Genomic DNA, 27,308 nt, shown 5'->3' with positions numbered 1-27,308 from the left:
TGAGCATTCATAATAAATCACAGAGTTATGAAGAAATCTTGGTTGTCAAAAGCAAGTGTGTAGCCGTTCCAAAGCGTCTGCCATTAGAATTCAGCAAGGCAGCTGTCAGCTGTTTTCTTGTAATTAAACAGCCAATGAGCAGCTAATTAAGACATATGTGTATACAGAAGTGGAAGTGGGTATGTTAATGAACTGTAGGAATCAATTCATTAAGTGAAAATTGTCAAAAGACCAAACATCAGATCAGCATTTCAGCCTGTGTTTCACTGAGAAGGAGCCCCACGCAGGAGGGGACGACTCAGAATCAGACCCCCGTTCACCTTCCCAGCCATACCTACAGGGCAGCATCCAACCAGTCCATACTCTTAGACAAAACCATTAAAAACTCCAGTAGGAAGTGCCAGGCATATTTCCAGCCTTTTAAAATATATCTAACAAATGAGTGCTTTCCTACCTGTATGGAAACCTGGTATTTGATACCCTATAAAATGCCGTCTCCCTCATCTGAACCGTTGTAGGGAACTTGGGCTACAGAAATGAAAAGTGGTTTTTTGCTTGTTTGTTTTGTTGTTGGCTCATCTTTTGTTGTTGTTGTTATTCAGTCGGCCCTACATGTTTGTCTTGGTGCTTTTTAGGTGGTATATTAAGAAGTCTATGGCCTTTGGAATAAGAAACACCTAGGATTCAGGAATTCAAATCCTGGGCCCTCCCCTCACCTGCTCTGTGACTTTGGGCATATGGCTTAACCTCTCTTAACTTTCTCATTTGTAAAGCAGAGATACATATCCCTACTTTGCAGTTGTAGGCTGCTGTGGATTGCAAATAATCATGGCAAAGTGTCCGACATGGTGCCTAGTGGGGAGTAGGTGCTCAGCATATCGTCACCACTGTTTTTATCGCTGCCACCGTTTTTTCCTCTAGTTGTTCATTCAACAAGTATTTGTGACTTCTCTAAGTATTGTGTTAGCTACTGGAAACAAAGAAACAAGGCAGTCAGTCCCTGGAAAAGGTAGACATTAATAATACAACAAGGTAAAGGCTAGGAGGGGGATAAATTCAGGACTCTTAAGGGTACACATGGGAGGGGCCCCTCAACCAGCTTTGGGAGGGCCAAGGTCAGAGAAGGTTCCCAGAATAAGTGAATGTCTTCTCAGTGAATCCTGAAGGGAAGGAGAGGGTTTCTTTGGGGAACTGTGAACACAGCAGTTTAGGCTTGGTCATTGTATGACTTTGAGAAGAGCTGCTTGGACATGTGGTCATTGTCTGGTCATCAGCAGGGAGCCATTAAGGGCTCATAAGCAGAGAAGTGATTTGATGAGTGTGATGTTTTAGGAAGATATCTTTAGTAACTGTGAAATGGATTGGAGGGAATGAGAATGGAAGCAGGGGTCCCAATTAGGAGGCTCTATAATAACCAACTCAAGAAGTGAAAGACATGGAAACTTAAGAAAACTGCAGTCAAGATGGAGACAAGTAGATGGATCTGAGAAACAGGAAGGTGCCAAGAAGAAGGCTAATTTGGTGACGCTTGGATATGGATGGGGAGGAGGCAGAGATGAAGGCAGTGAAGCCCATCTTTCTGCCTTGAGTAACTGAGGGAAAGATAATCCATGTCACTGAGCAAGAAAACACTGGAGAGGACAGCTGAGAAACAGGTTGTGGGTCAAAATATATTATCTTCTAGGTCGGGTGCAATGGCTCATGCCTGTAATCCCAGCACTGTGGGAGGCCTAGGCAGGAGGATCACTTAAAGCCAGGAGTTTAAGACCAGTCTGGGCAACAAAGCGAGACCCTGTCTCCTCTACAAAAAATTTAGAAATTAGCTAGGCATGATAGCATACATCGGTGGTCCCAGCTACTAAGAAAGCTGAGGTGGGAGGATCACTTGAGCCCAGGAAGTCGAGGCTTCAGTGAGCCGTGATAGCACCACTGTACTCCAGCCTGAGTGACCGAGACCCTGTCTCTAAATATATATATACTGTTCCAGAAAGAAAAAAAAAAACTCAGCTAAAGTGTTTAGAACTTATGTAGTTAAGGGGAAAGTCAGTGGGGGCTCTAGAAGGCCAAACCACAACTTTGGGTGAATGCCTATCCAAAGTCGGGGGGATGTATTCAAACAACGTGATGGGGAGCTGGTGACACAGTGAGGATGAGGCTCAGGCCAGCCACATGCTGGTAAGCTGTGAACAACTGGCTCTCAGGAAAGCAAAAAGTGTCTATCTGTATGTAGATAACTTTAGTATCTATCTCACTGATGTAATTTCACATAATTTTCAAACAATAAAATATACAATATTCTTTATTTTAAATTTCATATAGACAAATAATTCTCACTGAATGCTCTCATGATTTTTGCTGAACTCTTACCTCTATCCCCATGGTTACAGTTGAGGAAAGACTAGTTCCAACATGAATGTTGTTGATATTTTGTTTACATTAATGAATAAGAGAATGAAACAACAAAGACCTTTTGGAACTTCATTCCTTCGCCAATGATGACATGAATAACCTCCTTGCTGACTCAGTTAATCGTTTACAAATACTAGAAGAACATTTCTTCCACTTTTTGTGTTACTGACAGTGGGATCACTAGATATAATGTACTGTTAAGTTTAATCTGCATTACTGTAATTTTCATCAGTTTTGTTTGTTTTGAGACAGAGTCTCACCCTGTCGCCCAGGCTGGAGTGCAGTGGTGTGATCTCAGCTCACTGCAACCTCCGCCTCCTAGGTTCAAGCAATTCTCCTGCCTCAGCCTCCTGAGTAGCTGGGATTACAGGCACCTGCCACCAAGCCCGGCTAATTTTTGTATTTTCAGTAGAGACAGGCTTTCACCAAGTTGGTCAGGCTGGTCTCGAACTCCTGACCTCATGATCTGCCCACCTCGGCCTCCCAAAGTGCTGGGATTACAGATGTGAGCCACCATACCCAGTCTTTTTTTTTTTTTTTTTTTTTTTAAGAGACAGGGTCTCACTCTGTTGCCCAGGTCGGAATGCAGTGGTACACTCTTAGCTCACTGCACCCTCAAACTCCTGGGCTCCAACAATCTTCCCACCTCACCTTCCCAAGTAGCTGGGACTACAAACACATGCCACTACACCTGGCTAATTGTTTTATTTCCTGTAGAGACAGGGTCTGTGTTGCCCAGGCTGGTCTCAAACACTTGGCTTCAAGTGATCCTCCTGCCTCAGCCTCCCAAAGTATTGGGATTACAGGCATGAGCCACTGCATTCGGCCATCACTGTTTAAATCTAGACAGTAAGCAAAATAATAAATCAAACCCTTATTTGTAGCATTTGCCAATTTCTGTGGTGTAAATAATCCCACCAATGGCCATTTTCAAGCCACCCGACCTGCTCTTTCACAGAATGCAGAGTAGGGAAGGGATGCAGAGCATGGTATAGTATTTCTACCTTCAGATATAAGGATAATTGATATAGATAACCCGAAGAACACTGATAATAGTAAAATAATCATTAAAAAGTGGTTACTTTTTTAATGTCAGGAATGTGTCAGTTAATGTGTAATAACAGATTTAATAACTAGCCTTAACAACAAAATTCCTGAAATTTTAGCACTCAGCTCTTGCAACAGTATGAGCCTTCTCCTGAACACCATGGCCTCCATCCCAGTTTGCAAGCTCCCATCTAGTGGGGGTCAGTGAAAAATTCATAGTGTGCAGTCATTTTTTTTAAAGAAAAAGTATTAGGGAATAGAATTTCCAGAGAAGGTAAGGCACATATCAGAAACAAAAGTCAGCGCAAGGCGTTTTGAAAAGCTAGGTGAAATAAGGGAGGAAACACTGGAGAGATGTCTTTGAGACAGTAAGAATTGAAACAAAAGGTGGATATGCAGGGACTCTATGTCAGGAAATCAAGAATGTGTGACACTGTTTTGTTTGTCCCACACTGAAGAAGATACACTTAAATGAGAGGGCACTGGACTTAAAATGAGGACAAGAGATTGAGTCCCAGCACTGACCCTTACCAGCCACAGGACCTTGGACAAGTCATTTAACATTCTAAGCTTCATTTTTGTTTTTGGCAAATCAGAAAACTAGAATCAATCTCTGGTTCTTAACAAGAGGAAGTCAAAGTCTTCAGGGAGCTTTTTTAAAATATGTACTATAAAAATGACAATTTTGGCCGGGTGTGGTGGCTCACGCCTGCAAATCCCAGCACTTGGGGAGGCCGAGGCGGGCGGATCATGGGGTCAAGAGATCGAGACCATCCTGGCCAACATGGTGAAACCCTGTCTCTACTAAAAATACAAAAATTAGCTGGGCGTGGTGGTGCACGCCTGTAGTTCCAGCTACTCAGGAGACTGAGGCAGGAGAATCACTTGAACCCGGGAGGCAGAGGTTGCAGTGACCCAAGGTCACACCACTGCACTCCAGCCTGGTGACAGCAAGACTCCGTCTCAAAAAAAAAAAAAAAAGACAATTTTTTTCTTTTTTGACCTATAAAAATGGCAATTTCCTATTGTTCAAACTACTATGTATGCCTGGACCACATCCCCAAGGGTTCTAGTTTGATAAATCTAAGGTGTATCTTTTAAAAGCTCTGTGGATGTTTCTGATGCATCACCCATATGTGAACTACTGTACCTGATAATCTCTCAACTTCTTTCAGCGCCAAAGGCCTGTTTGTTTTATTCTAATTTTCTATTTGCAATAGCCACGTGTTAATATGCTGCCACTAGGTGGTGGTAGTGCGCCAACAGTCACACTAAGCATCTACTACCTGAAATGTATCATGGTGGCTTTCTGGCTCAAGCCCACCATGTTTGTAAATGCACATCTCCATGTATTTTAACATCCATAAAAAGTAAACTTTTACGACAGCCAAGTAATTTGTTAGCTCATGTTTTAGAAATAACAAAATTGCCAAATTATGTACTTGATATCTTTCCCAGCTAATTCACAACTTCAGCACTTTTTTTTTTAACACCTCCTCAGTTCCACCCAAATCTTCACACCCTAGCTTTGTGCTTCCCCTGCTCTCTGTATGACCTCCAAGCCCTGGAATTCATCTCTCAGCTCACTCACTTCCTAATCCTTTTGCAGGATTTCTCCCCAGTCAGACAAAATCTATCTCTGTACTTAGAAGCACACTACTTCTACCTTGAGGTAGGAAGGTACCTACCACACTTTCTACTTTTCTTCTTCTTCCTCTCTTCTAATCTTTCTTCCTCTTCTGTGTTATTTAACTCTTAGTATTTTATCTGTTTAATTTTCCAAACCCTTAATCCTCTGAGAACCACCCCCACAAGGAATTCGGAAAAGAAGAGGTTTTTAAAAGAAAAATCAGCAGCAACCCAAACCCTCATTCTTCCTAAAATGCAAAGTTCAGTATTCGTCTGAGTCATGGAGGTTTACTTACCCTGTTTCTCACTTCTCAGCTCTCACCTTATAACCCCACTTCACCTCTCGCGTCTGATATTTGATAGTTCTCCTTGTGGGCATGACTCTGTTGACTTAATCCAAAAGAAAGATCTCCTTTCTGGTTCTTAGCTATGCCACTCCCAGAACTTTTCAGCAGGCATTTGCTCAGCTGACTTAGTTGGGGTACAAATGATGCTGTAAAGAATAAGGCGTGTCTGCTTGCGTGCCTGCTTTCCCCAAATCCTCAGACTGAGACTTCCAAATAAGGGTAATCCTTTTCCAGGCAGATAGTGAGGAAGCTGGACATTGGTTCCAGCCACAGTGCCACTGCTCAAAGCACATACGGAATGCTTCATGAGTTTGCCTTGCAATTTATGGCATAATTACACAGACATCTTTAATGATAGTTATTCTGTGCCCTTGAAGTAAGTTTCATTGTTTGTTTGCTTGTTTAAATGAGCTAAAGTGATTTAGAAATAAGTAAGGTGAAGTAAATGGGGCAGAATACTTCTGGTCAGAAATTAGGAAAAATGATGGACTCATGAGACTGATTTTCTTATGTGACTCCTAATCCAGATCAGGAGACAACTACAGAATGAGATTTTGTAAAATGTCTGGGCGGTAGGAAGCTGGGTCAGCTAAAGGTGCTAATGTTAGGGAAAACACTAATTTCAGAGTAGATTGCTCTTGCTACTTTATTTTGTATAACTTGTTTTTTACACTACCTAATTTAATGCTTGCCCTGTATGAGAACAACTAAGGAGGAATTCTTTTGACATACACGAGAAGCAGAAAAACAAAACAAGATGACAGTGTAAGTTCTGGAGTTAAACTATGTGAAGTCATATCCTGGCTTTACCCCATGCTAGAGCGGGGACTCTGAGCAAGTCACTACACCTCTCTAAGCCTCCGATTTTTCATCCTTAAAACTAGGGAAATGATAGCATTTGCCCAATATTGCCCTTGTCAGAAGTAAATGTCACAATCTGCATAAAGCATAGAGTGCCTAGTACAAAGTCAGTGCTGTTTTAATGGTACTTGGGATCTGTTTTAATCAGGTATCGTAAGACACACAGGTATGGAGATGACTGTCATGAAGGAAGAAGTTTGTTACACAGTAGTTCCCCTTAGCCTCAGGGGAATGCCTGAAACTGTGAACCTTTTAGATACTGTTTTCTCCCATACATCCAGACCTGTGATAAAGTTGAACTTATAAATTAGGCACGATGAGAGATTAACAACAATAACAACATAGAACAATTACAAAACTATACTGTAATAAAAGTTATGTGAACGTGGTCTTTCTCTGCTTTTCTCTTTCTCAAAATATCTTAATATTCTTTTACTGCAGTTGACGCAAGTAACTGAAACAAGGAAAGCAAAATGGCGATTAAGGAGGGACTGCTGGACTCACAAATCCCTAGAGACAGGGCCCATGCCACGCCATACAGGGGACACACGGGGAAGCGCCAGGGTCTGTGAAGGGGAGAGGGATGTGGAGAAACACTGTCAAGAGCCCCCACTGTTTTCCACAGGAAGGAAGGCGCAGCAGGATGAGCAGGTTTAGGATAAGTGGCTAGTTTGAATCATTACAGACGGCGCTAACGGGTAGGGGCTGTCCCTAATTGTCTGGTACCTGACCCTGGTGTGACCGGGGCAGGGGAATCATGGCTGGAAGCGTAAGGGCCTGATGAAGAAGGTGTCCTGGATATGGGCTCTGGCCAGCTTGGTTTTGTGTGAGAGGTGGCTGACCCAGGTTGTTTGCTGTATGTAGGAGTTTTCCAGCCCTGAAAGGATAGTCCCTCCAGTGTCTGCAAAGCCCTAAGATGTCTGCATCCAAAATACAGAATAAAAAGATATGGTTTAATACAAGTACTCATTAAGACTGATAATCTGTCATCATCATTCTCATGCCCTTAACAGCAGAGCTAACTGATGATTAATATACGGTTTCTGCGTTAACAGTCCTGGACTTTATTAATGGTGGGTGGAAGTTAACTTAATATGTGTATGCAAACTAAAAAGTGGCATCCTTTTCCCTAATGACCCAACCATTATTCAAGAGCTGTGTCTAGTTCGGGATTTCAGACTTTTGAAAGAAATGAAGAAATAGTACTAGATACAGGGGCTCGCACTTGTAATCCCAGCTACTTGGGGGGCCGAGGTGGGAGGACCGCTTGAGCCTAGGAGTTCGAGACCAGCCTGGACAACATAGCAAAACCCTGCCTCAGTTTTAAAAAAGAAAGCAAGAAGAAGTAGTGAAGAAATTGGAGAGGATTCTGAGAAGAAATATGTGAGGTGGAAAAGAGCCTAGAAAGAAAGGTGACAGATGCCAGGATCTGGTCTTCAGAAGAGATATCTGGGAAACAGCATGGCAGCCCTCAAGTATTAGCTCCACTTAAAGATTAAAAAAAAATCATTTAGACATTCCCCATATTTGGTGATCATAGAAGAAACTGTAACAGGCTTAATGTGAAGCAAACAAAATTCAACTTCAACTAAAAGAAAAGCAAATAAATTCCTGATTTTAGGCATCCACAGCGATGCCTTTACACAAGGGTATGAAGGTGAGAGAGTCTCAAAAAAGAGAGAAACACCTTTCAGCTTGGATAGAGATTATGGGTCTCAGAGGAAAATGAATACCTAGACAGCTGACCTCTTGGTGTCTCTTTCTAAGGATTATCTGCCTCCGTGACCATTTATATTTTCTTGAATTCTCTCTACTAAGCCCCAAAGAAAGCTTTACTTCTTCTTACTTCCTTTTCACAGGGGAAACACACACACACAAACAATAAAATAAAATAAAAAACATAGCTTTAGATATTTTTCAGAAGAGAGAGATTGCTTTACAGAAGAGGCGGGACTTGATCGAGGGTAGAGTTAAAGTACAACAGAGAGACAGTCTGAGACATGAGGCCCCCAGCCTTGCCTATGTCAAGGTTAGCAAGCAGCTTGGCTGAAAACAAGAGGAGTGAGAAGTCAGGGTCCTGCCCCGTCCCATCATAGGTTGGATTTTCCAAAGAACTGGAAACTGAAGTCATATACATCAACTTGGTTAACAAAGGCCCCCAACCATTACAAAGGAAGGCAGGTGCACTTCCTCTCAAGCTGCCCACATACCTTCCCACCTGCCTATTGTAGGGGGAAAAAAAGCACAGATAAACAAAAAGAAAAATAAAATCTGATTGGCCCCACCAACTAGTGCCAACAATTTGGGGCATAATTTTCGAAATCTTCCTTTATAGTAAATATATGGTGCCCTTTTTCCCCCAAAACTTGGATTATACTATGTTTAGCTCTTTAGTTGCTTTTTAAAAAATTCAATGGTATATTTTTATCACCTTTTTATATCAATATTTCTGAAATACCATTTGTAGTGGTTGCTGAATTCCATTGTATGAGTATACAATATGACTCTTTTAATTCAGTAATGTTGGACAATTAGGATCTTTCTACATTTTGTATATTATAAATAGTACTGTGAAGAACACCCTTGTAGGAAAATCTTTGTACCATTCTTAATATTTCTTTAAGGTGTATTCCTTAAAAGGTTAGCTCAGTGGGTAGGCTTTTTAAAAATTTTTCATACAACTGCCAAATTGACCTCCAGAAAAATCGTTTGGTGGGAGAGCACCCTTATCAGTTTGCCTGCCACTCTGTTGATTCTTTAGGATTTTACCTTTCCCCACTAGTGTCACCCTCGTTGGGGTCATCTATCTTCACAATTAAAGCTTTGAAGATAATAATCATCTTTTGTACCCTTCATGGCTTTGCTTCACGGAAATGACTCTACTGATCTTATTTTTTTTTCTGCATACATCCCTAGCTTGCAAAACCACTGAAAGATAAATCACAATAAAAAGATAACAAGGTGTATCATGCCTATAATCCCAAGACTTTGGGACGCCAAGGCAGGAGAATCACTTAAGGCCAGGAGTTCAAGACAGGCCTGGACAACACAGTGAGACCCCCATCTCGACCAAAAAAAAAATTATATTTATATATATAGTTAGCCAGGCATGATGATGTGCACCTATAGTCCCAGCTACTCAGGAGGCTGAGGAAGGAGGATGGCTTGAGCCCAGGAGTCCAGCCTGAGTGACAGAGCAAGACCCTGACCCCTCCCCCAAAAAAAGCCCCTGTGTGTTTGGAAATTAAGGAATATGCTTCTAAATCACATCTGGATTAAAGAAGAAACCTACTGAAAATTAGAACACATTTTTCACCGAATGAGAATGAAAATACTACATAGTAAAGCTTTTGGGTTGCTTTTAAAACATCACTAAAAGGAAAACTTGACACTCTAAGAATAAACGGTGAAAATTAATCAGCTAAAAGTACAGCTCAGGAAGTTAGCAAAAACAAACAAACAAAAATAAAGTTATTGAGGTCAGTAGCTCCTTATACATCTTTGTATCCCCTCTCATTTCCCAAACAGCGCTTGACACATGAGAGGAACTTGATGAGCATCGGACTGGATTTGTTCAATCTTTAAAGGCCATGGTTCTGAACATATGGTATTTCTAAACTGTCAGGGATGAGGGAATGTTTCCTCTGATTGATCTGCCAAAATAATCCATCCAAGTGTTATCTAATGCTGGCAATAGTAGATTCGAAGTTGGGGAGTGAGAAACGCCTAACGGGCCATGTGTTGAAGTGGGCTAGTGAAGATTACCATGGTTCAGCAGGTTAACAGTGCCCTAGGTTATGGTATGGCTGCCTTTTCCTTAACTTGGAGATTCCAGGGAAGTGTTTTGTGTTTATTGTACAAAAAAATCTCTTGGAGATAAAGGCTAAAGGTAAGTCCCTTTGTATCATTCCCTCAGGCACATTGCTTTTGATCATCAGAAGCCAAGAACAAGGACCTGGTCCTATGCCTTTTACATGGGCAACTGTCTGTTGAAGTTAAAGAAAGTTTTGCATGTATAAGGGATGGAGGATTAGGCCCTGGGGATCAATTTTACTCAAGGAAAAAGAAGTGACTTTAATTTCATTAATGGTCTCCTGGATGATTCTGCTACAAGTTTAAGTCTCCATTAAATATTAATGCCGCTCAGTGCTTAGCATCCTGCCTTCAGTATCATACCACTCATTCTGACACTAACCTGTTTTATATTTTATAACCGTATCACAGGGCTTTTTCAGGAGAAGTCAGCAAAGCAATGCCACCTACTCCTGTCCTCGTCAGAAGAACTGTTTGATTGATCGAACCAGTAGAAACCGCTGCCAACACTGTCGATTACAGAAATGCCTTGCCGTAGGGATGTCTCGAGATGGTGAGCTCTCACAGCTTGAGTTGTACAGTTGCAAGGGGTTGTGAAAGTGCCTTCTAAAACCTGGACTCAGATCTGCCAATATCTGCCTCGCCTGTCCCCTCCTCATTATTCCACCTTATGTCCCCCCACCCCCCTTCATTATTCCACCTCACGCCCCCCATGCTCCTCTGGCAGCTTCACAGAACTCACGGCAGCCGCTTCCTCCTCCTCCTCATCCTCAGTGTCAGCCAGCTGGCTGATGGGTGGGGGTGGTGTGGAGGAGAAGTGTCTCGTGGTCAGAACACCTTCAGATTTTTGATATTTCAGCCATTATAGGTGGGTCGATTGATTGACGGTAAGTGTCATCTGGGGCCTTACTAAAGATGCCTCCTCTAGGCATTTTCCCCCACAGGAAATGTGAACCACAATCGTTACTTGCTTTACACTAGTAAGTCTATTGGAGGTTGAGATGAAGCCGCTTTTATGCTAACTGGATATTTTGAATCACATGCCAAAGCCAACTATTTGTACATACAGAATGTGTGAAAATAGTGCAAAGCATGGCTCAGTGACAAGTGTTCTTTTCATTAAACGAAGCTACTTTAAGGAATAGAGACCATCTATCATTCAAGTACAAAACGTTTCAAGATCTTCCTGGAAACCTATCTTAAGTGCACTGAATAATCGACACCAGATTTCAAGACAGTTATGCTTATACGTGGAAACTGGGCAGAAAGCACAGCGGGTCCATTTTAAGGATTTTTCCAAATATACCAGCTGGCTCTCTTAAAAGATCCCTTTGAAGGAAAATGTCTCCTCCAGTGGAATTTCAGCCTGTGGAAAAATACTTCAGAATGCGGAGCAGGCTTTCCAACAGTCTGCCTTCCCCGTAATCTGATGTTCTTAGCGCCCATAGACCTACATAGGCACGAGTTCACTTTTGCTCCTGCATATTCTAAGAGGCCACTCTGTGCACCACTACAAAAGTGAAGCTTTTGTCATTGGAAGTTACAAATCACAGAACTTCCACCATATTCTCAGAAATTCCTGTGACATGCAACTCAGCAGATTTCATCTTCTGATGGTACTACACTGACAAAGTTAGGTATATCTCATCCATTTGTAAGTTCAAATCACAAGTTGTGTGTGCATTTTCTCAAGAGCTGGTCCCTTTATTTCACTTACAGGATATAATTACCGTTGTTAATATTAAGACAAAAGTTAAATCATAATTGCAGAGTCACAGCAGAAAGTCTCACCTGTGGGTATTAGGCCCCTTAGGTGTCCTAGAAAATTTTTTCCAAAACATTAAGCACCTTCAGTATGCCTTCTGAAAATTTTGCATACAAGAAATAGCACAAGTTGTTGTAGGCATAGAATGAATTATGGAGGTTATGAAATTATGGTTCTGAAACTCAGAGCCCACATCAGCCTGGTTGCTGCCTGAGAAGCCCCACCCAAGTTTGTTATCTGAGTCGTGGAAACTGGAAAGTGACCAGTATTCCAGCTCACTTGTTTCCTCTGTGAACAAGGACAGAGCGTCCTTGTTGGCAAGAAAAGAATTCACCACCTGGCCACTGTGGGGGCTTTGGTTCCCAACTTTGTGTCCATCTATCCTGCCTCCTGCCCTGGACTCTCATAACTATGATCATAGTCAAATGGATGGATGCATCCACCCCATCAGCTATAAATTTAATCACAATCTATTAGGAGAACTAAGTCCCTCCAGCAAAGGCTGAGTCTAGCTGAAAAATCAATGAGTTCATGGAAGAAGTCAGACCAGGAAATCATAGGGTTTTTTGTTTGTTTGTTTTTGTTTTCAATTATCTTGGTGTTTCACAAGAATTCATTTGATATTCTGAATGAACTGGAAAGTTACTATAGTGATGGCTCCACTTTAAATATGGGGACACATCCCAAAGAGAAGCATTACAAACAGAAATCTGCCCAATGAGGATTATATATTATAAGGATCTTATATTATAACACCATATTTGTCCTTTCCAAATCCTGATGCTGTGATTACTTGAGGCTAAATGAGAACAGCAGAAAGTGTTTAAAGATGGGTCCGGCTGGGTGTGATGGCTCACACTTGTAATCCCAGCACTTTGGGAGGATGAGGCTGGAGGATTGCTTGAGCCCTGGAGTTCCAGACCTCAAGCCAGGGCAACATAGCAAAAATCCACCTCTACATAAAGTGAAAAAATTAGCTGGGTGTGGTGGTGTGCACACGTGGTCCCAGCTACTTAGGAGGCTGAGGTGGGAGGATCTTGAGGCTGCAGTGAGCCATGTTCACATCACTGCACTTCAGCCTGGGTGACAGAGAGCAAGACTCTGTCTCTAAATAAATAAATAAATAAAAAGATGTGTCTCAGGGTTCCACAGGGACCTATGAGTGGAGGAGGGGCTTCTTGGGTCAGGTACTCTGATGTAATTCAAAGAATTAGAGACGCCTCGTCCAGTTCATTCAGACCTCACAATGCAGCTGCAGAATTAGCCATTTGATCAAGGAGGACTGTCGGAGCGCACAGGGCGGTGAACTGAATGAGCGCTGAGGTTTGGCTGCTTTTTACTCCTCGATGAACCCTGTGAGTCTTTGCTTCCCTGCGCCTTGGTCTGCATGTGGGAGAGAAAGAGGCAGCCTAAACCAGCTGCACAGAGGGAGAGTGAACAGCCCATTAAGTTATCAGTGGGGCCCAGTGGGTAGAGTGGGGATGTGACAGCAGGAAAACAGAGATGGCATCTCTCTGGGCCTCTCCTACCTGCACCAGGTCTCTTTCTGCAACATGAGTTTCTCTGGGATGTGTGTTTGCTGTTGGGGAGCTGGAGTGAGCCTGTGTGGGTTGGAACTGTTTTCACCTCTGAATATGTCCTTATTTTGTGGTCATGCAGTTTTGGATTGAGATTGTCTGAGACTTCAAAGGAAATCCCAAAGCTCACAGGAGAGAATATTGAAGAAAAGCGCATTGTATGTAGTATGGTTTGGCTTTTTTCTTCCAGCTGTAAAATTTGGCCGAATGTCAAAAAAGCAGAGAGACAGCTTGTATGCAGAAGTGCAGAAACACCGGATGCAGCAGCAGCAGCGCGACCACCAGCAGCAGCCTGGAGAGGCCGAGCCGCTGACGCCCACCTACAACATCTCGGCCAATGGGCTGACGGAACTTCACGACGACCTCAGTAACTACATTGACGGGCACACCCCTGAGGGGAGTAAGGCAGACTCCGCCGTCAGCAGCTTCTACCTGGACATACAGCCTTCCCCAGACCAGTCAGGTCTTGATATCAATGGAATCAAACCAGAACCAATATGTGACTACACACCAGCATCAGGCTTCTTTCCCTACTGTTCATTCACCAACGGCGAGACTTCCCCAACTGTGTCCATGGCAGAATTAGGTAATGGCATGCATGCTTCTCCTGGGATGCTCTGTTCATGCCCTTTAAAGTAAAAGGGGCATGTCTGACTTTCCTCTAATGAGTTCTGCTAAATGTTGCAATTCACCTTTATCATTTGGGCCACTTCATTTTCTGCCCTGCCCCCTTGCTTTTGACCCTGTGCTGTTTCCCATGGTTTATCCAATACCTGCATTGACCTCGCAGCATTAGAAATGGGACAAAACCAACGGAAGCAGTCTTTGAATTCTGCAGAAAACTGGAAGCTCAGGAAATGGCTAACTTCATTAGTGGTTTAGTTATATTCCAGGGATTGCTTTATACCTAAGGTGACAAAAAAAATGGCAGTCCACAAACTGAACTTGGCCTGGCCCATAGACGTATTTTTTTGACCAGTGCAGTTTTAAAATTTTTGAATCAGTTGCTAATATTTAAATTTGGATAATTATACCCAAAAGTTCAGATTTTTTAGCTTCTTGTGGGAGGGGAAAAAATGATCTATTTACAGTGGGCCAACATTTGTGAATGGCAACAGCCAACTGGCAACAGCCAGGGGCTTACACCTTTCAATGGGCCCACCCCACTCCTGCCATTTATATCATACGCACAGCCCCTGTAGGCATCTAAGTTTTGCAACTCTGATATACAATATAAATGTTCAACAGAAATTAGCTGCTTTACTTACCAGAATTATCTGATGATGGATATTGGTGACAAAATTGATGTAATTCATATAAGGCTCACCATGCAAAAGACAAAAAACTGTCCTTTTCTTATTGCTGGAACATTACTGCTTCTTGGGAGATGTGACCTAGAAATGTTGATAACACAGACAATGGGCAACTTTCCATTTCAAGGAGGTTGTGTTAACATCCACTGCTATATTTAATCGATTTTTAAGTACAGCACTATTATTAGAAAAACTTTGATAAGAACCTTTGTAGTTTTTGAATTTGATCTGCTCCTCCTGGTGGTTCCTCACACAAGGTTATAATCCTTTGGGATATTTCAATTAGTTGCTGTGGAGATGACTAAGTTAATACGAGGAGAGAATGAAGACTTCAGATGGAAAAGAAACAGCAGGTTCAGACTTGAGCACAGAAATCCTCAGTTCACAGAAATAATGGCTGTGTTCTTTAGACGGTTTCTCTACCTCTGCACCCCATAAAACATCTTTTAAGTGAAAATTTATATTTCCAGTAAAATCTTTCTCCAAATAGAACAAATTGAATGTTCTTTACAGTTTTTACACAAGCATCTCTTTATGGGTCTAAATTTAAATCCTCAAGAGCAGAGACATTTTCAGCCTGGTCTTTAACCACTGAACAGCATTAAAAGGTGTATTGCAGCTCTTTTGATTAACAGAGAAACCTCTGAACTAGAAGCCAAGCTGAGCAAAGGTAGGTTTGGTTTTTTTTTTTTTCTTGAACTAGAACAAAAACCTTCCATTTTTGTCATGAAATCTTGGTTGGCTGAGCCTTAAGCAGAACTGTAATGAAAGTAAAATTTTCAGATATGAATAAGGATTTGATTGAAAGCTGACATGATACCATGAAAAATGACCTGACTCACTTTAGGTTTGCTTCCACCTTACCATAAATATTAGTGACTCTGTCCTGTTTGCTTGTCAAATGTTCAATCCTGAAATAAATCCATAGGCCTTAGGCAAAGCATTGCCCTTGAACATGGCACTTTGGCTAAAAAATGCACTGACACCGAAGTGGGGCCAGAGATGGCTGAGCTGATTCCCTGAGGCTCCCGGACAAGTGAGCTTCCTCTTCCGTGGTCTCACTCTCCAGTGCAGTCTGGGAGCCCTGCCCCCTCATTGCTTGCTCTATGTGCTTTTAAATTAGGAATTTTTCACAGGTGTTGTGGCATTTTCCAGGATAAATTAAATGAGATCATCACTAGGAGAATTCCCAAACCCAAAACTAAACTCGCTTTTATCTGGAAAGGATATAATTGGGCTGTAATTCTCTTATCCCATTTATGCACGCAAAGTGTTTCAGGGAGCTAAGAGTATCATGAAAGTGGCCCAAGTCTTGTTGCTGCTTCTCCAAAGCTACTTACATTTCCCTGGTATTTCTTTTGGGGCTTACAGCCTGCTATCTCTTTAAGACTCTTGACTTCATTTTAGGCTAAACTTTGTCATCAGATTTTAAACAAATGAAACCAATTATATAATAGGAAGATAAACTATAAACCAACATGTCCTGAGTCCAATTCTCTCTTTCAAGTGTAGTATGCACAACCTATTACTTTTAGTGAAAAATATGTCTTCATCCTTGGCTAGGAAATTTTGCCCTTGGTGTACAATTAGTACCTGAATTATACATTCCAGATAAACAACCTAGGTTTTAAGTGCAAATTATGTTTGTTACTATAATTGATATCTAAAGCTTTGCACAGGAGAAACAACTGATATATTGGGCAAGCATGAGACAAGAAATCCACTTATATGGGTTGTGGTCCTAGCATTAATATAAGTTGTACAACCCAGCATAAGTCACATCTGCGAGCTGTAATTTCTCTACCCCTAGAATATAAAGGTCTGTGTCTCAATCATAGCTCTGCCACTTGCCAGCTGTGACACCTTGAAGAAGTCACTTCACTGTGGTTCAGTTTCCTCATCTGTAAAATGGAGATAATACTAGTACCTTTCTCCTGGGGTTGTTATAAGGATTAAGTGAGAAAACACATATATTTAGGATAGATACAAATTAGGTGGGACTGGCATATAGTAAATGCTATAATGTGTTAACTGTTATCATAATTCTTAATGTCATTATTATTTGTTAAACAAGGACAGTTTGGAGTAGATGCTTTCTAAAGTTCCTTCCCACTGTGAAAATCTGTGACTAACTCAGAAGCCAGGACTTCCCATCTGGAGTATCAAAGCGCTAGCTGTATTGCTGAAGCAGTCATGGTTGGGGCACATGACTTGCCCCAGTCACAAAGTGAGGTAGATAGATTATCTGCTGAGCTCAGACAGAAGCCAGGTCTCCTAACTCCTAGCACAAAGTATTTCACTATTCCAGACTTTATCTGAGAGACCACGCTTAAATTCTCGACTTTTATTCAGCCTGACCATACTCGCGTTTGCTGAAATGGAGATTTTAAAATAGCAAAGTGTCTAAAATCTTACATTTGCCAAATCGACTATGAATTGGAATGAAAGGCTGTTGGTGAGCAGATGGTGTGAATGCAACCACTGCCCTCTACTGGTATGTCATGTACATTGCATGATTTGTTGTCTCACTTTTTATTGGCTGTTTTAAATAGGTAGGGGTAAGTGGCCACAGTTTCTTAAGACAAAGTGAAACCACAAGATGCCAAGTACCTTATTAACTAGAAATGAAGCATAACCTGGAAGGAAATGATATGAGCCTCTTCTCATCCTTCACTCCACAGCATTCCCCCCTGCTTCCCCGTGAACTCTTCATCTTCATCATTTTTTTATTGGCAAAAATTGGTTTACATTCTAGAAACGATCTTATATAGTGAGAGTTCTTTCCAAAAGAGGTAGTTCACTACCTTATTTATGTATTTTCTTGTTTCTTACTCCCCATTATTTTTGTCTTTACTCACCTCTTCTCAAGCGTCATTGATTCTAAGACACATAATTTACTGGCTTCTCCCTCTCACTCTCAGTTTCTCATTCTTTCCTTTACATTTGTTCTTTTATTTGTGTGTGTGTGTGTTTATGTTATTTATTCATGCTGTTTTAGTGTCTGTGTGTTTCCAAGAAGGGCCGTTCAGGTTTATTATGTTTCAGTGTCTCTAAGGAGATTCTGGTTTCCAGCTCCATTTAGGTGAACCTGCTCTGTTTTCACACAAACAAGTCTGCTTCTGTTTGACAAAAGCAGTAAGAAATTTCCAAACAAATAGATACTTTCCCTAGTGTTGCCAAGTTTGCATTCAGCACCATTCTTTTAAAATGGCTTGCCTATTCTATGGTCAAAACCCTAGGGAGAGGGATCATTTTTGGATATGGTTTTATATTCATGGGATTTTGTCAATTCTTTTTTTTAAAAAATACTTCTTTAATCATCCTTCCCTTCCAGGACAGTTATTACCAAGCTACTCCAAATTGTTAGTTCCTGGCATCTAGATTCCAGCAGCCTTCCATGTGGTCCTCCTCCTGCCTGAGCTTCTCTGTGCTGCAATCCACCAAGCACAAAACTGCTTGTTCCATCTCCCCAGATATAATTTTATTTTTCTTTTTCTTTTTTTTAAGATGGACTCTCGCTCTGCTATCCAGGCTGGAGTGCAGTGGTGCGATCTTGGCTCACTGCAATGTCTGGCTTTCAGGTTCAAGTGATTCTCCTGCTTCAGCCTCCCAAGTAGCTGGGATTATAAGTGCCCGCCACCACACCCAGCTAATTTTTGTATTTTCAGGAGAGACAGGGTTTCACCATGTTGGCCAGGCTAGTCTCAAACTCTAGACCTCATGCCTCAGCCTCCCAAGTAGCTGGGATCACGGCGGCCACCACCATGCCCTTGTATTTTTAATAGATACATGTTGGCCAGGCCGGTCTTGAACTCCTGACCTCAAGTGGTCTGCCCACCTCAGCCTCCCAAAGTGCTGGGATTACAGGCGTGAGCCACCACACCCAGCCAATCTCTTCCATTTCTGACAGCTTCAATTACTTTTTTCTTTCTCTTCTTCTGGGTAATTCAGCTTTATACCTTATTATCTAATGTCTTGAATTGTCCTTCCAGTGTGTTCGTATGTGTTTACCAGATTACAAGTTCCTAGAGAAAACTTCTTTGGCCTCTAGGTCTTTAATATCTTCAAACTCCTTAAGCTCAAGTATAATAACTAATATTCTGTAGCACATTCTAAGTAATCCTCCCCATTCTAAGGGCTCAACTCTTTTAATTCTCATAGCAGCCCTGTGAAATAGGTACCATTTCCCTCATTTTACAAATGAGGAAACCAAGCACAAAGAGGTTAAATAACATACCCGAGATCGCATAGCTAGTAAGTAGCAGAGCTGAGATACAGACTCAAATGGTCTAGCTCCAGAGTCTATGACTTCACAACTACACTATGCATAGCCACATGGTAGGCCCTCAGTAATGCTTGTTCTACAATTTGCAGGAAAAACTAAATAAATACCTAGTTGTCACCATAAAAGAATATCATTTTCTAGTTTTTCAAGAATAAGAATAATCCTTCCCAGGTCAATGTTATGTGGCAGATGTGTCTTCATAAAAATGCCAAGAAGAAACACCAGGTTAATCATTTCCTATGTCTATCTAGGTCAGTATTTTATCATTCCTAGACATTAGTATAAAGACACAGAACAAGGGCAAAGTCAGGAGGGTCTTTGAAGTCACCAAGTCGTATCTTCAAATGTTGGCTTTGCAAAGTCCCTATCCTCTTTCATGTTCCCAAATACAAACCAGTTCCAAATTACTTGTTTAAATGTGTAAAGACAGTCAAAACCCACACAGACATTGTTTTCTACTTGTTATTTTTTAAAGCAAATATTAAATCACGTTATTCAAAGAACTTGGCTTTTCATGTTTGTGATCTCCTGTTTTCTCCTTAGAACACCTTGCACAGAATATATCTAAATCTCATCTGGAAACCTGCCAATACTTGAGAGAAGAGCTCCAGCAGATAACGTGGCAGACCTTTTTGCAGGAAGAAATTGAGAATTATCAAAACAAGGTATGATCTGAGGAATTTTTCCTCCTAGGATTGAGGCAATAATGGGGAGGGTGTTGGTATAGGAAATTTGGTCAAGAGTTCCCACAGACCAAAGAATGAGTGTCTTTCATCAGATACCAGGTTTCTGTTTAAATATCTTTTTTCCAAAGCTGCTAATGTACTTGAAGCTTTGCAGATGCCTGCATGCAAAATTTCAGCAATAGCAAATAATTTCTATTGTGCTTTCTAGGTATACATATACCTCCTTCCATTTGTCAACAGGAGAATAGATTAAGCAGCTTCCAAAAGCCCAAATGAATTGAGATTTGTCTCAATATCCCAATCAAAGATTTTAAGGTCTGGAAGTTCATGTAAAATAATCTCAGCCTCATGTTTCTGGAAATTGACAAGGAAGCTTCATGTTTCTGAAAGTTGTATTAGGGAGTATATACAAAAAAAGTTTAGAAGCTATGATCGTAACTCCAGTCTGAACCTAGCAATATGAGGCTGACAAATAGTGCCCTACTTGCCTTTTTCTATAAAACACCCAGATCGACAGGATTATCTAGGTGAATCCATTTTACATTTGAGGAAAACTAACATCCGTTGGCATGTCTGGAGAGTGAAACATCAAGATCAGACCTTGACTCCTGGCTCCTAATTCAGTGTTTCTTCCACCCCATCATATTGGTGGAAACAGTCTAAAACTAAGATTAGGGAAACAAGTTGGCAACAACACAGATCCAGATCATTCTGTAACTGAACTGGAGAGTGCGAATATAAAAGGAATTTAACAGGACATGTTGGGGAATAGCAACACATCACTTTGTTTGCCTTTGAGGTAGCAGGTAATGCCAACAGCCAAAGCTACAAAGGAGAAGCAAGAAAATAGTAAGAAGCAACAAAGTATATGAAATGGGATTTTGGAGTCAGAGATGCTTGGATTTGAATCCTAGCTCCCATATCCACTAGTTTTTTGTTTTGTTTTGTTTTGTCTTGAGACAGCCAGTTTTGTTTTGTTTTCTGCCCAGCCAGAAAAATATTCTTACGAAAGTGAATTAAGGATGTCATAAAGGTTCTCTAGAGGTGGTATTTATCAAAATATGCCGTGCCTAGCTCATAGTAGGTGCACAATAAATTCAGTTGATTCCTCCTTTTCTCCCTTTCCCCAAGTAAAGTGGTATTAAATTTTCCAAGGCAAAATAATTACTTAAAAGAAGATCCAGGCTGGACGCGGTGGCTCATGCCTGTAATCCCAGCACTTTGGGAGGTCCAGGCAGACAGATCACTTGAGGTCAGGAGTTCAAGACCAGCCTGGCCAACATGGTAAAACTCTGTCTCTATTAAAAATATAGAAATTAGCTGGGTGTGGTGGCATGTGCCTCTAATCCCAGATACTCAGGAGGCTGAGGCAGGAGAATCACTTGAACCCAGGAGGCAGAGGTTGCAGTGAGCTGAGATCACACCACTGCACTCCAGCCTGGGTGATAGAGCAAGACTCCATCTCAAAAAAAAAAAAAAAAAAAAAGAAGATCCTACTTTACCACTCTTCGTGGCCCAGGGCTAAAGCAGTGGCATGCTTTGCTTTCATAACTCTTCAACTTCTGCTACAAAAACTAACATCTTCCTGGAGGATGTTAATATGTTTCCCTCTTTAACAGCAGCGGGAGGTGATGTGGCAATTGTGTGCCATCAAAATTACAGAAGCTATACAGTATGTGGTGGAGTTTGCCAAACGCATTGATGGATTTATGGAACTGTGTCAAAATGATCAAATTGTGCTTCTAAAAGCAGGTATGTGCTTTGCAAGTGAATTCTGAGATCTCTTCCTAACCTGCTTTCATCCGCGTATTAAAGAAATGCTTGGTAAGGAAGGTGTCGGGAACAGTTTTTCTCCAATGATAATAGCTCAGGTTTTTCTTAGCAGAAATGGAGTTCTTCTGAAAGGTTTTGAGATATATTCAGGAAACATTCCCCCCACTTCGCTTCTCTTCTGGATGAAAAGATTAATTTGAAAGTCACCTGCATTCCCAGATTTTCCCATCACCTGTGTTTTGTTTCTGCACTCCAAGTCCTCCGAGTTTATGATGTTAGGAAGAAGGAAGTAGAACTCAGAAAGATATACTTGTTTTTGATTCTTGGTTTAGTACATGTGAATAAATGTTTTCCTAGCAACTCTGAGACTCTGCATTGCAAGGTAGAAGAGTGCTAAGGAAGTAATTTATAAAGCAACCCTCACTTCAGTTAAACAGGCCTTAGCTTCAGCACAACAGTCTTTACACAGAAAACTCTGTCTTTCTGGATAGACAGCTGATGTGACTGAGAACCCACTAGCTAAACTGCACACGACACTCACCATGCTATCTCAGAAGGAGTCTCTACATGAGCACCTTAGAAACGAACTCACTAACATCAGATGACCCAAATGACCTGAACCATTTCTGCCTCTGCTTAGGTTCTCTAGAGGTGGTGTTTATCAGAATGTGCCGTGCCTTTGACTCTCAGAACAACACCGTGTACTTTGATGGGAAGTATGCCAGCCCTGACATCTTCAAATCCTTAGGTAAGGGGTATCAAGGTGTCTTTTCTTCAAATCGGGGCTATAGGAAAAGATGCGGGTTGAGTGAAAGCTCTGCTTGGACAAAATGAAAACTGGTTATTCAAAAACAAAATAGGGATTTTATACCTATTTTACTTTCTAATTAGTCACTGTAGAAAAGTCATATAGCTCAGCCGGGCACGGTGGCTCACGCCTGTAATCCCAGCACTTTGGGAGGCTGAGGCAGGCGGATCATGAGGTCAGGAGATCGAGACCATGGTGAAACCCCATCTCTACCAAAAATACAAAAAAATTAGCCAGGTGTGGTGGTGGGCGCCTGTAGTCCCAGCTACTCAGGAGACTGAGGCAGGAGAATGGTGTGAACCCAGGAGGTGGAGCTTGCAGTGAGCCGAGATTGCGCCACTGTACTCCAGTCTGGGCAACACAGCAAGACTCCGTCTCAAAAAAAAAAAAAGTCATATAAGACAAAAGTTTTTTGTCTACATTACATGTAAAGATCTAGAGTTTCATTTTATCTAGTTGGTAATCAAAGGGATTTATATTATGTGTCCTTCCAGTTCCCTTCTAAATTTTTTTTTTTTTTTTTTTTTTTCTTGAGATGGACTCTTGCTCTGTCGTCCAGGCTGGAGTGTAGTGGCCGGATCTCAGCTCACGGCAAGCTCCGCCTCCCAGGTTCACACCATTCTCCTGCCTCAGCCTCCTGAGTAGCTGGGACTACAGATGCCCGCCACCTTGCCCAGCTAGTTTTTTTTTTTTTTTTGTATTTTTTAGTAGAGATGGGGTTTCACTGTGTTAGCCAGGATGGTCTCGATCTCCTGACCTCGTGATCTGCCCGTCTCAGCCTCCCAAAGTGCTGGGATTACAGGCTTGAGCCACCGCGCCCGGCCCCCTTCCAGATTTTAAGAAACCAGATTTGCTGGTGATAAATGTGTCTGAAATGTATTCAGATAACCTTTAGGATGTGAGTTGATACATAAGATTAAGCAAAGGACAGAAGCTTTGCCCTTCCATCCCCCTCAAACAGTAACCATCAATGAGACTGACATGCAGATATCAAAGAAAGAAAAGTTATAGCTAAGTGAAACCATGACATATAATTTATAAATAAATAATTTGGGGCCAGGCGTGGTGACTCATGCCTATAATCCCAGCACTTTGGAAGGCCGAGGCAGGCAGATCATCTGAGGTTAGGAGTTTGAGACCAGCCTGGCCAACATGGCAAAGCCCTATCTCTACTAAAAATACAAAAATTAGCTGGGCATGGTGATGCGCGCCTGCAGTCCCAGCTACTCAGGAGGCTGAGGCAGGAGAATCACTTGAAACCGGGAGGTGGAGGTTTAAGTGAGCCGAGATTGTGCCACTGCACCCCAGCCTGGGTGACAAAGTGAGACTCTGTCTCAAAATAATTAATAATAATAAATTTTGGATTTCTATTATTTAAATAAAATGAATATAGTTATTAAGAAGAATGGATAAGTATCTAAAATGAGTGATTTTTTAAAAAGTTACATGACAGAAGATATATATAATGAACTGTCATGTAGCACATTGTCATTTAAATATATACATTTGTATGTAAAATATGCAAATCTGAAGGAATAGACACCAGACTTAACCAGTCTTTTGGAAAATGGATTATTATTTTAGGAGACTTTCACATTCTGTGTTTTCAGGTTGGTAAATAGTTATAATAGTTTTACCATCAGAATGTGTCATTTGTTAACATTTTTAAGAATGTTTCAGATGAAATAGAGTTGAAAACAAAAACGAGTTAATTTAACATATCAGTTAGAATGTGACTATTAGACTCTATAGGTTAAAAGTGCAGGCTCTGAAATCGGGCAGCCTAGCTTTGCTTCTTAGGTTGTACTTTCTACCTGTATGACCATAGGTGCATTACTTTCCAAGTCTCAGTTTCCTCACCTCTAAAATTGGGATAATAATAATCCCTCCTTCATAGAACTGTCGTAAAATAAGAAGAAACCCAAAGAAATATCGTAGAGCAATACTTGCCATAGTAATCACACAACAAAAGTTCAGTCTCATTATTTTGAATGAGGATGATGGTGGTAACGGTGATGTGATGGAAGTGGTGGCAGTGGTGGTGATATGATGGAAGTGGTGGCAGTAGTGGTGATGGCTAAACAGATTTTTCTTTTAAGATTTTAAACTATTAAACTATAGAAATGCTACTACTACTCCTTCTGATCTTCAACCACTAGATCTCTCTTCATCTTCCCCATTTTTTCTCCTAAGACCTCCTATGGGTCTTAGGAGAACCTTAGGAAAATCTAAGACCTAGGTTTTTCTCCTAAGACAATAACCAAACTTCTAAGCTGTCTTTATTTTCATTCTGGCAGGTTGTGAAGACTTTATTAGCTTTGTGTTTGAATTTGGAAAGAGTTTATGTTCTATGCACCTGACTGAAGATGAAATTGCATTATTTTCTGCATTCGTACTGATGTCAGCAGGTAAGATAACCAAATAAAAATAAAAATGGTTTTAGAATTGTCTGAGATAAAGAATTTTTACAAGGTCCATACATTTAATAGCTGTAAAATATTTGGAGCTACTAAGAGAGGTCTCCACCCTTATTAAATTGGATTTTAAGTCTTCAAATAACACCCTCTCTTCTCCACCCCCCAACACAAATATATATTCTTTTAAGAAAACCTCATGCCTTTCAGATAAAATGTAAAGAAATGAGAACTGAATAAAATCCAGTCCAGAATTAACCTCCCGATACCAAGAGAAATGCTGTAGTAGAATAGGGTTGCCTTTCTTAACACCAGTCTCCAGGATAACGTGATTTTTAAGACATCCTATTTTTCGTTAAAATCCATTTAGATGTCATCCACTAGATTATCTGAATTTAATCTGTGTTTTCAACCAGCACTGCATGTTTGGAGATCATCACTTTGCTAAGTTACTACCTTCTATTTGGAAGACTTACACATAAAAACTGTATCCTAAATTAACCACCCTTAAGTCACTTGGAATTCTTTTTTTTTTTTTTTGAGACGGAGTCTCGCTCTGTCACCCAGGCTGGACTGCAGTGGCGCGATCTCCACTCACTGCAAGCTCCGCCTCCCGGGTTCACGCCATTCTCATATTTCAGCATCCCGTGTAGTGGGACTACTGGCGCCCGCCACCATGCCAGGCTAATTTTTGTATTTTTAGTAGAGATGGGGTTTCACAGTGTTAGCCAGGATGGTCTCGATCTCCTGACCTCGTGATCCGCCCGTTTCGGCCTCCCAAAGTGCTGGGATTACAGGCGAGAGCCACTGTGCCCGGCCTGTCACTTGGAATTCTATTGACAATTTTAGTTGACAAAGATTACTAGAAAACTTTTGTATTTTTCAGAAAAGCTAGCAGGATTGATAATGAATATTTCATTCTGAAGTATAATTATTAGAACGTCCCGAGGGGCTATGATGGTTTCATTTGCATTCATATGAGTATGGCCTCGTATTTAATTGTTTATCCTTTGGAAGGGAAGGATCCTTCCTTTATGTATCGGTAAAATGGAAAGGTTTAACACCCTGTTTTGTAACTTCCTTAGATCACTTTTCACTCCATTGGGAGAAATTTTGAAAGAGGAGTGAAACTGACCTCTTGAGTCTCTAAATATTCATTGTGATATAAGTATCTGTATCAAAAGCATCTGGAGAAGGGGGATCTTGACACCATGTCGGAGGAATGTTAAAGAATATCTTTTTTTTATGTTTAGATCGCTCATGGCTGCAAGAAAAGGTAAAAATTGAAAAACTGCAACAGAAAATTCAGCTAGCTCTTCAACACGTCCTTCAGAAGAATCACCGAGAAGATGGAATACTAACAAAGGTGAGTGCCGAAGGCTTCTGGTTGGCATGGCCTGAACTATCCCTTGGCACAAATCATGCTGCCAGTATGGTCATATAAGTCATACGACCAATTCCCAAAGTATCAGAAAGCAACAGGCTACCAAAAAGAAATAAATTTCCATTTCAGTAAAATTCTGTTGAGCAAAACTCATTATTCAGTCTAAATTATACTTCTTATCATTGATTACAAAGTGTCCTGCAACAATAAGGCAATGTAGGAAAAAAAGTTACATTCTAGAAATTCTCTTCCATCAAAGTTGGGCATAAAGCAGAGTTAATATTCTGCACTGACATAAATTAGGAAAGTAATCTTTGAATTTATTTATTTTTTAGAGATAGGGTCTCACTCTGTCTCCCAGGCAGGAGTGAAGTGGCACAGTCATAGCTCTATGCAACCCTGAACTTCTGGGCTCAAAAGATCCTCCTCTCTCAGTCTCCTGACTAGTTGAGACTACAGGCGTATGTGCTACCACCCTTGGCTAATTTATTTATTATTTTTTGTAGAGATGGGTATCTCACTATGTTGCCCAGGCTGGTCTCGAACTCCTGGCCTCAAGCAGTCTTCCCTCCTCCACCTCCCATTGAGCTTATAGGAGTGAACCACTGTGTCCAGCCTATAATCTTTGAATTTAGAAAGAAGTTATAAAGGACTAAAAGACCTAATCAGAATGACCATATATACTAATATTAGTTCCACTTCCATTAAATTCATTAGTCATCAACAGTAAATGGCTTTTGCATTTTTGTCAATTTCCCATCACTACTCTGTATTCAAAGCATAAGGTTGCATTTTTACCTATCATTATCTTTCACAATAAAAATATGATTGTAATGCCATTTTTTTTAATGTGCTAATATCCGTCAGTGCCACTGCTAGTAGTATGTATTCGGTCTTAGAAAACTCAGCCCTGTTCTTTCCTATTTTATGTATTTTATTGTGTGAGATGATGTGAGAGGTTTTGGTTTTGTTTTCTTGTTTGTTTATTTGTTTGCTTGGTTTTTTTCCTCCTTTATAGTTACGTTAGATCAGAAAGGGGTAACTGGGGGTTAATTGCTGTTTTTGCTTTTGATTTTGCACCTGTTAGGTCAGAAAAGGGTAACTGGGGGTTAATTGCTGTTTTGCTTTTGATTTTGCACCTGTTAAATGAGGACATGGGGCAGGAATGAGAAGTGGAAGGGAAGAGCCCTGTCAGGA

The 27,308-nt window shown here is 41.0% G+C and overlaps 1 protein-coding gene and 1 pseudogene across 3 annotated transcripts in view; one reads left to right on the top strand and one right to left on the bottom strand.

Annotated features, from left to right (window-relative positions):
* The window catches only part of RORA (RAR related orphan receptor A), a 746,629-nt gene that overhangs the window by 708,847 nt on the left and 10,474 nt on the right, over positions 1–27,308 (top strand). For all 3 annotated transcript variants that reach the window (XM_008016387.3, XM_073012201.1, XM_008016389.3), the window contains 7 exons: positions 10,518–10,659; positions 13,639–14,034; positions 19,590–19,711; positions 21,352–21,484; positions 22,146–22,253; positions 24,611–24,721; positions 25,981–26,093. In XM_008016387.3, coding sequence (XP_008014578.1) covers positions 10,518–10,659; positions 13,639–14,034; positions 19,590–19,711; positions 21,352–21,484; positions 22,146–22,253; positions 24,611–24,721; positions 25,981–26,093 — 1,125 coding nt within the window. The remainder of the gene's footprint in view (positions 1–10,517; positions 10,660–13,638; positions 14,035–19,589; positions 19,712–21,351; positions 21,485–22,145; positions 22,254–24,610; positions 24,722–25,980; positions 26,094–27,308) is intronic.
* LOC119627844 (cytochrome c-like) overlaps positions 1–27,308 on the bottom strand; it is a 71,680-nt pseudogene that overhangs the window by 34,136 nt on the left and 10,236 nt on the right.

The sequence above is a fragment of the Chlorocebus sabaeus genome, chromosome 26 (assembly GCF_047675955.1).
Source record: "Chlorocebus sabaeus isolate Y175 chromosome 26, mChlSab1.0.hap1, whole genome shotgun sequence".
In the NCBI taxonomy this organism is placed as follows: domain Eukaryota; kingdom Metazoa; phylum Chordata; class Mammalia; order Primates; family Cercopithecidae; genus Chlorocebus; species Chlorocebus sabaeus.
The sequence above is the reverse complement of the archived record's forward strand: the minus strand, read 5'-3'. Positions and strand labels throughout refer to the sequence as shown.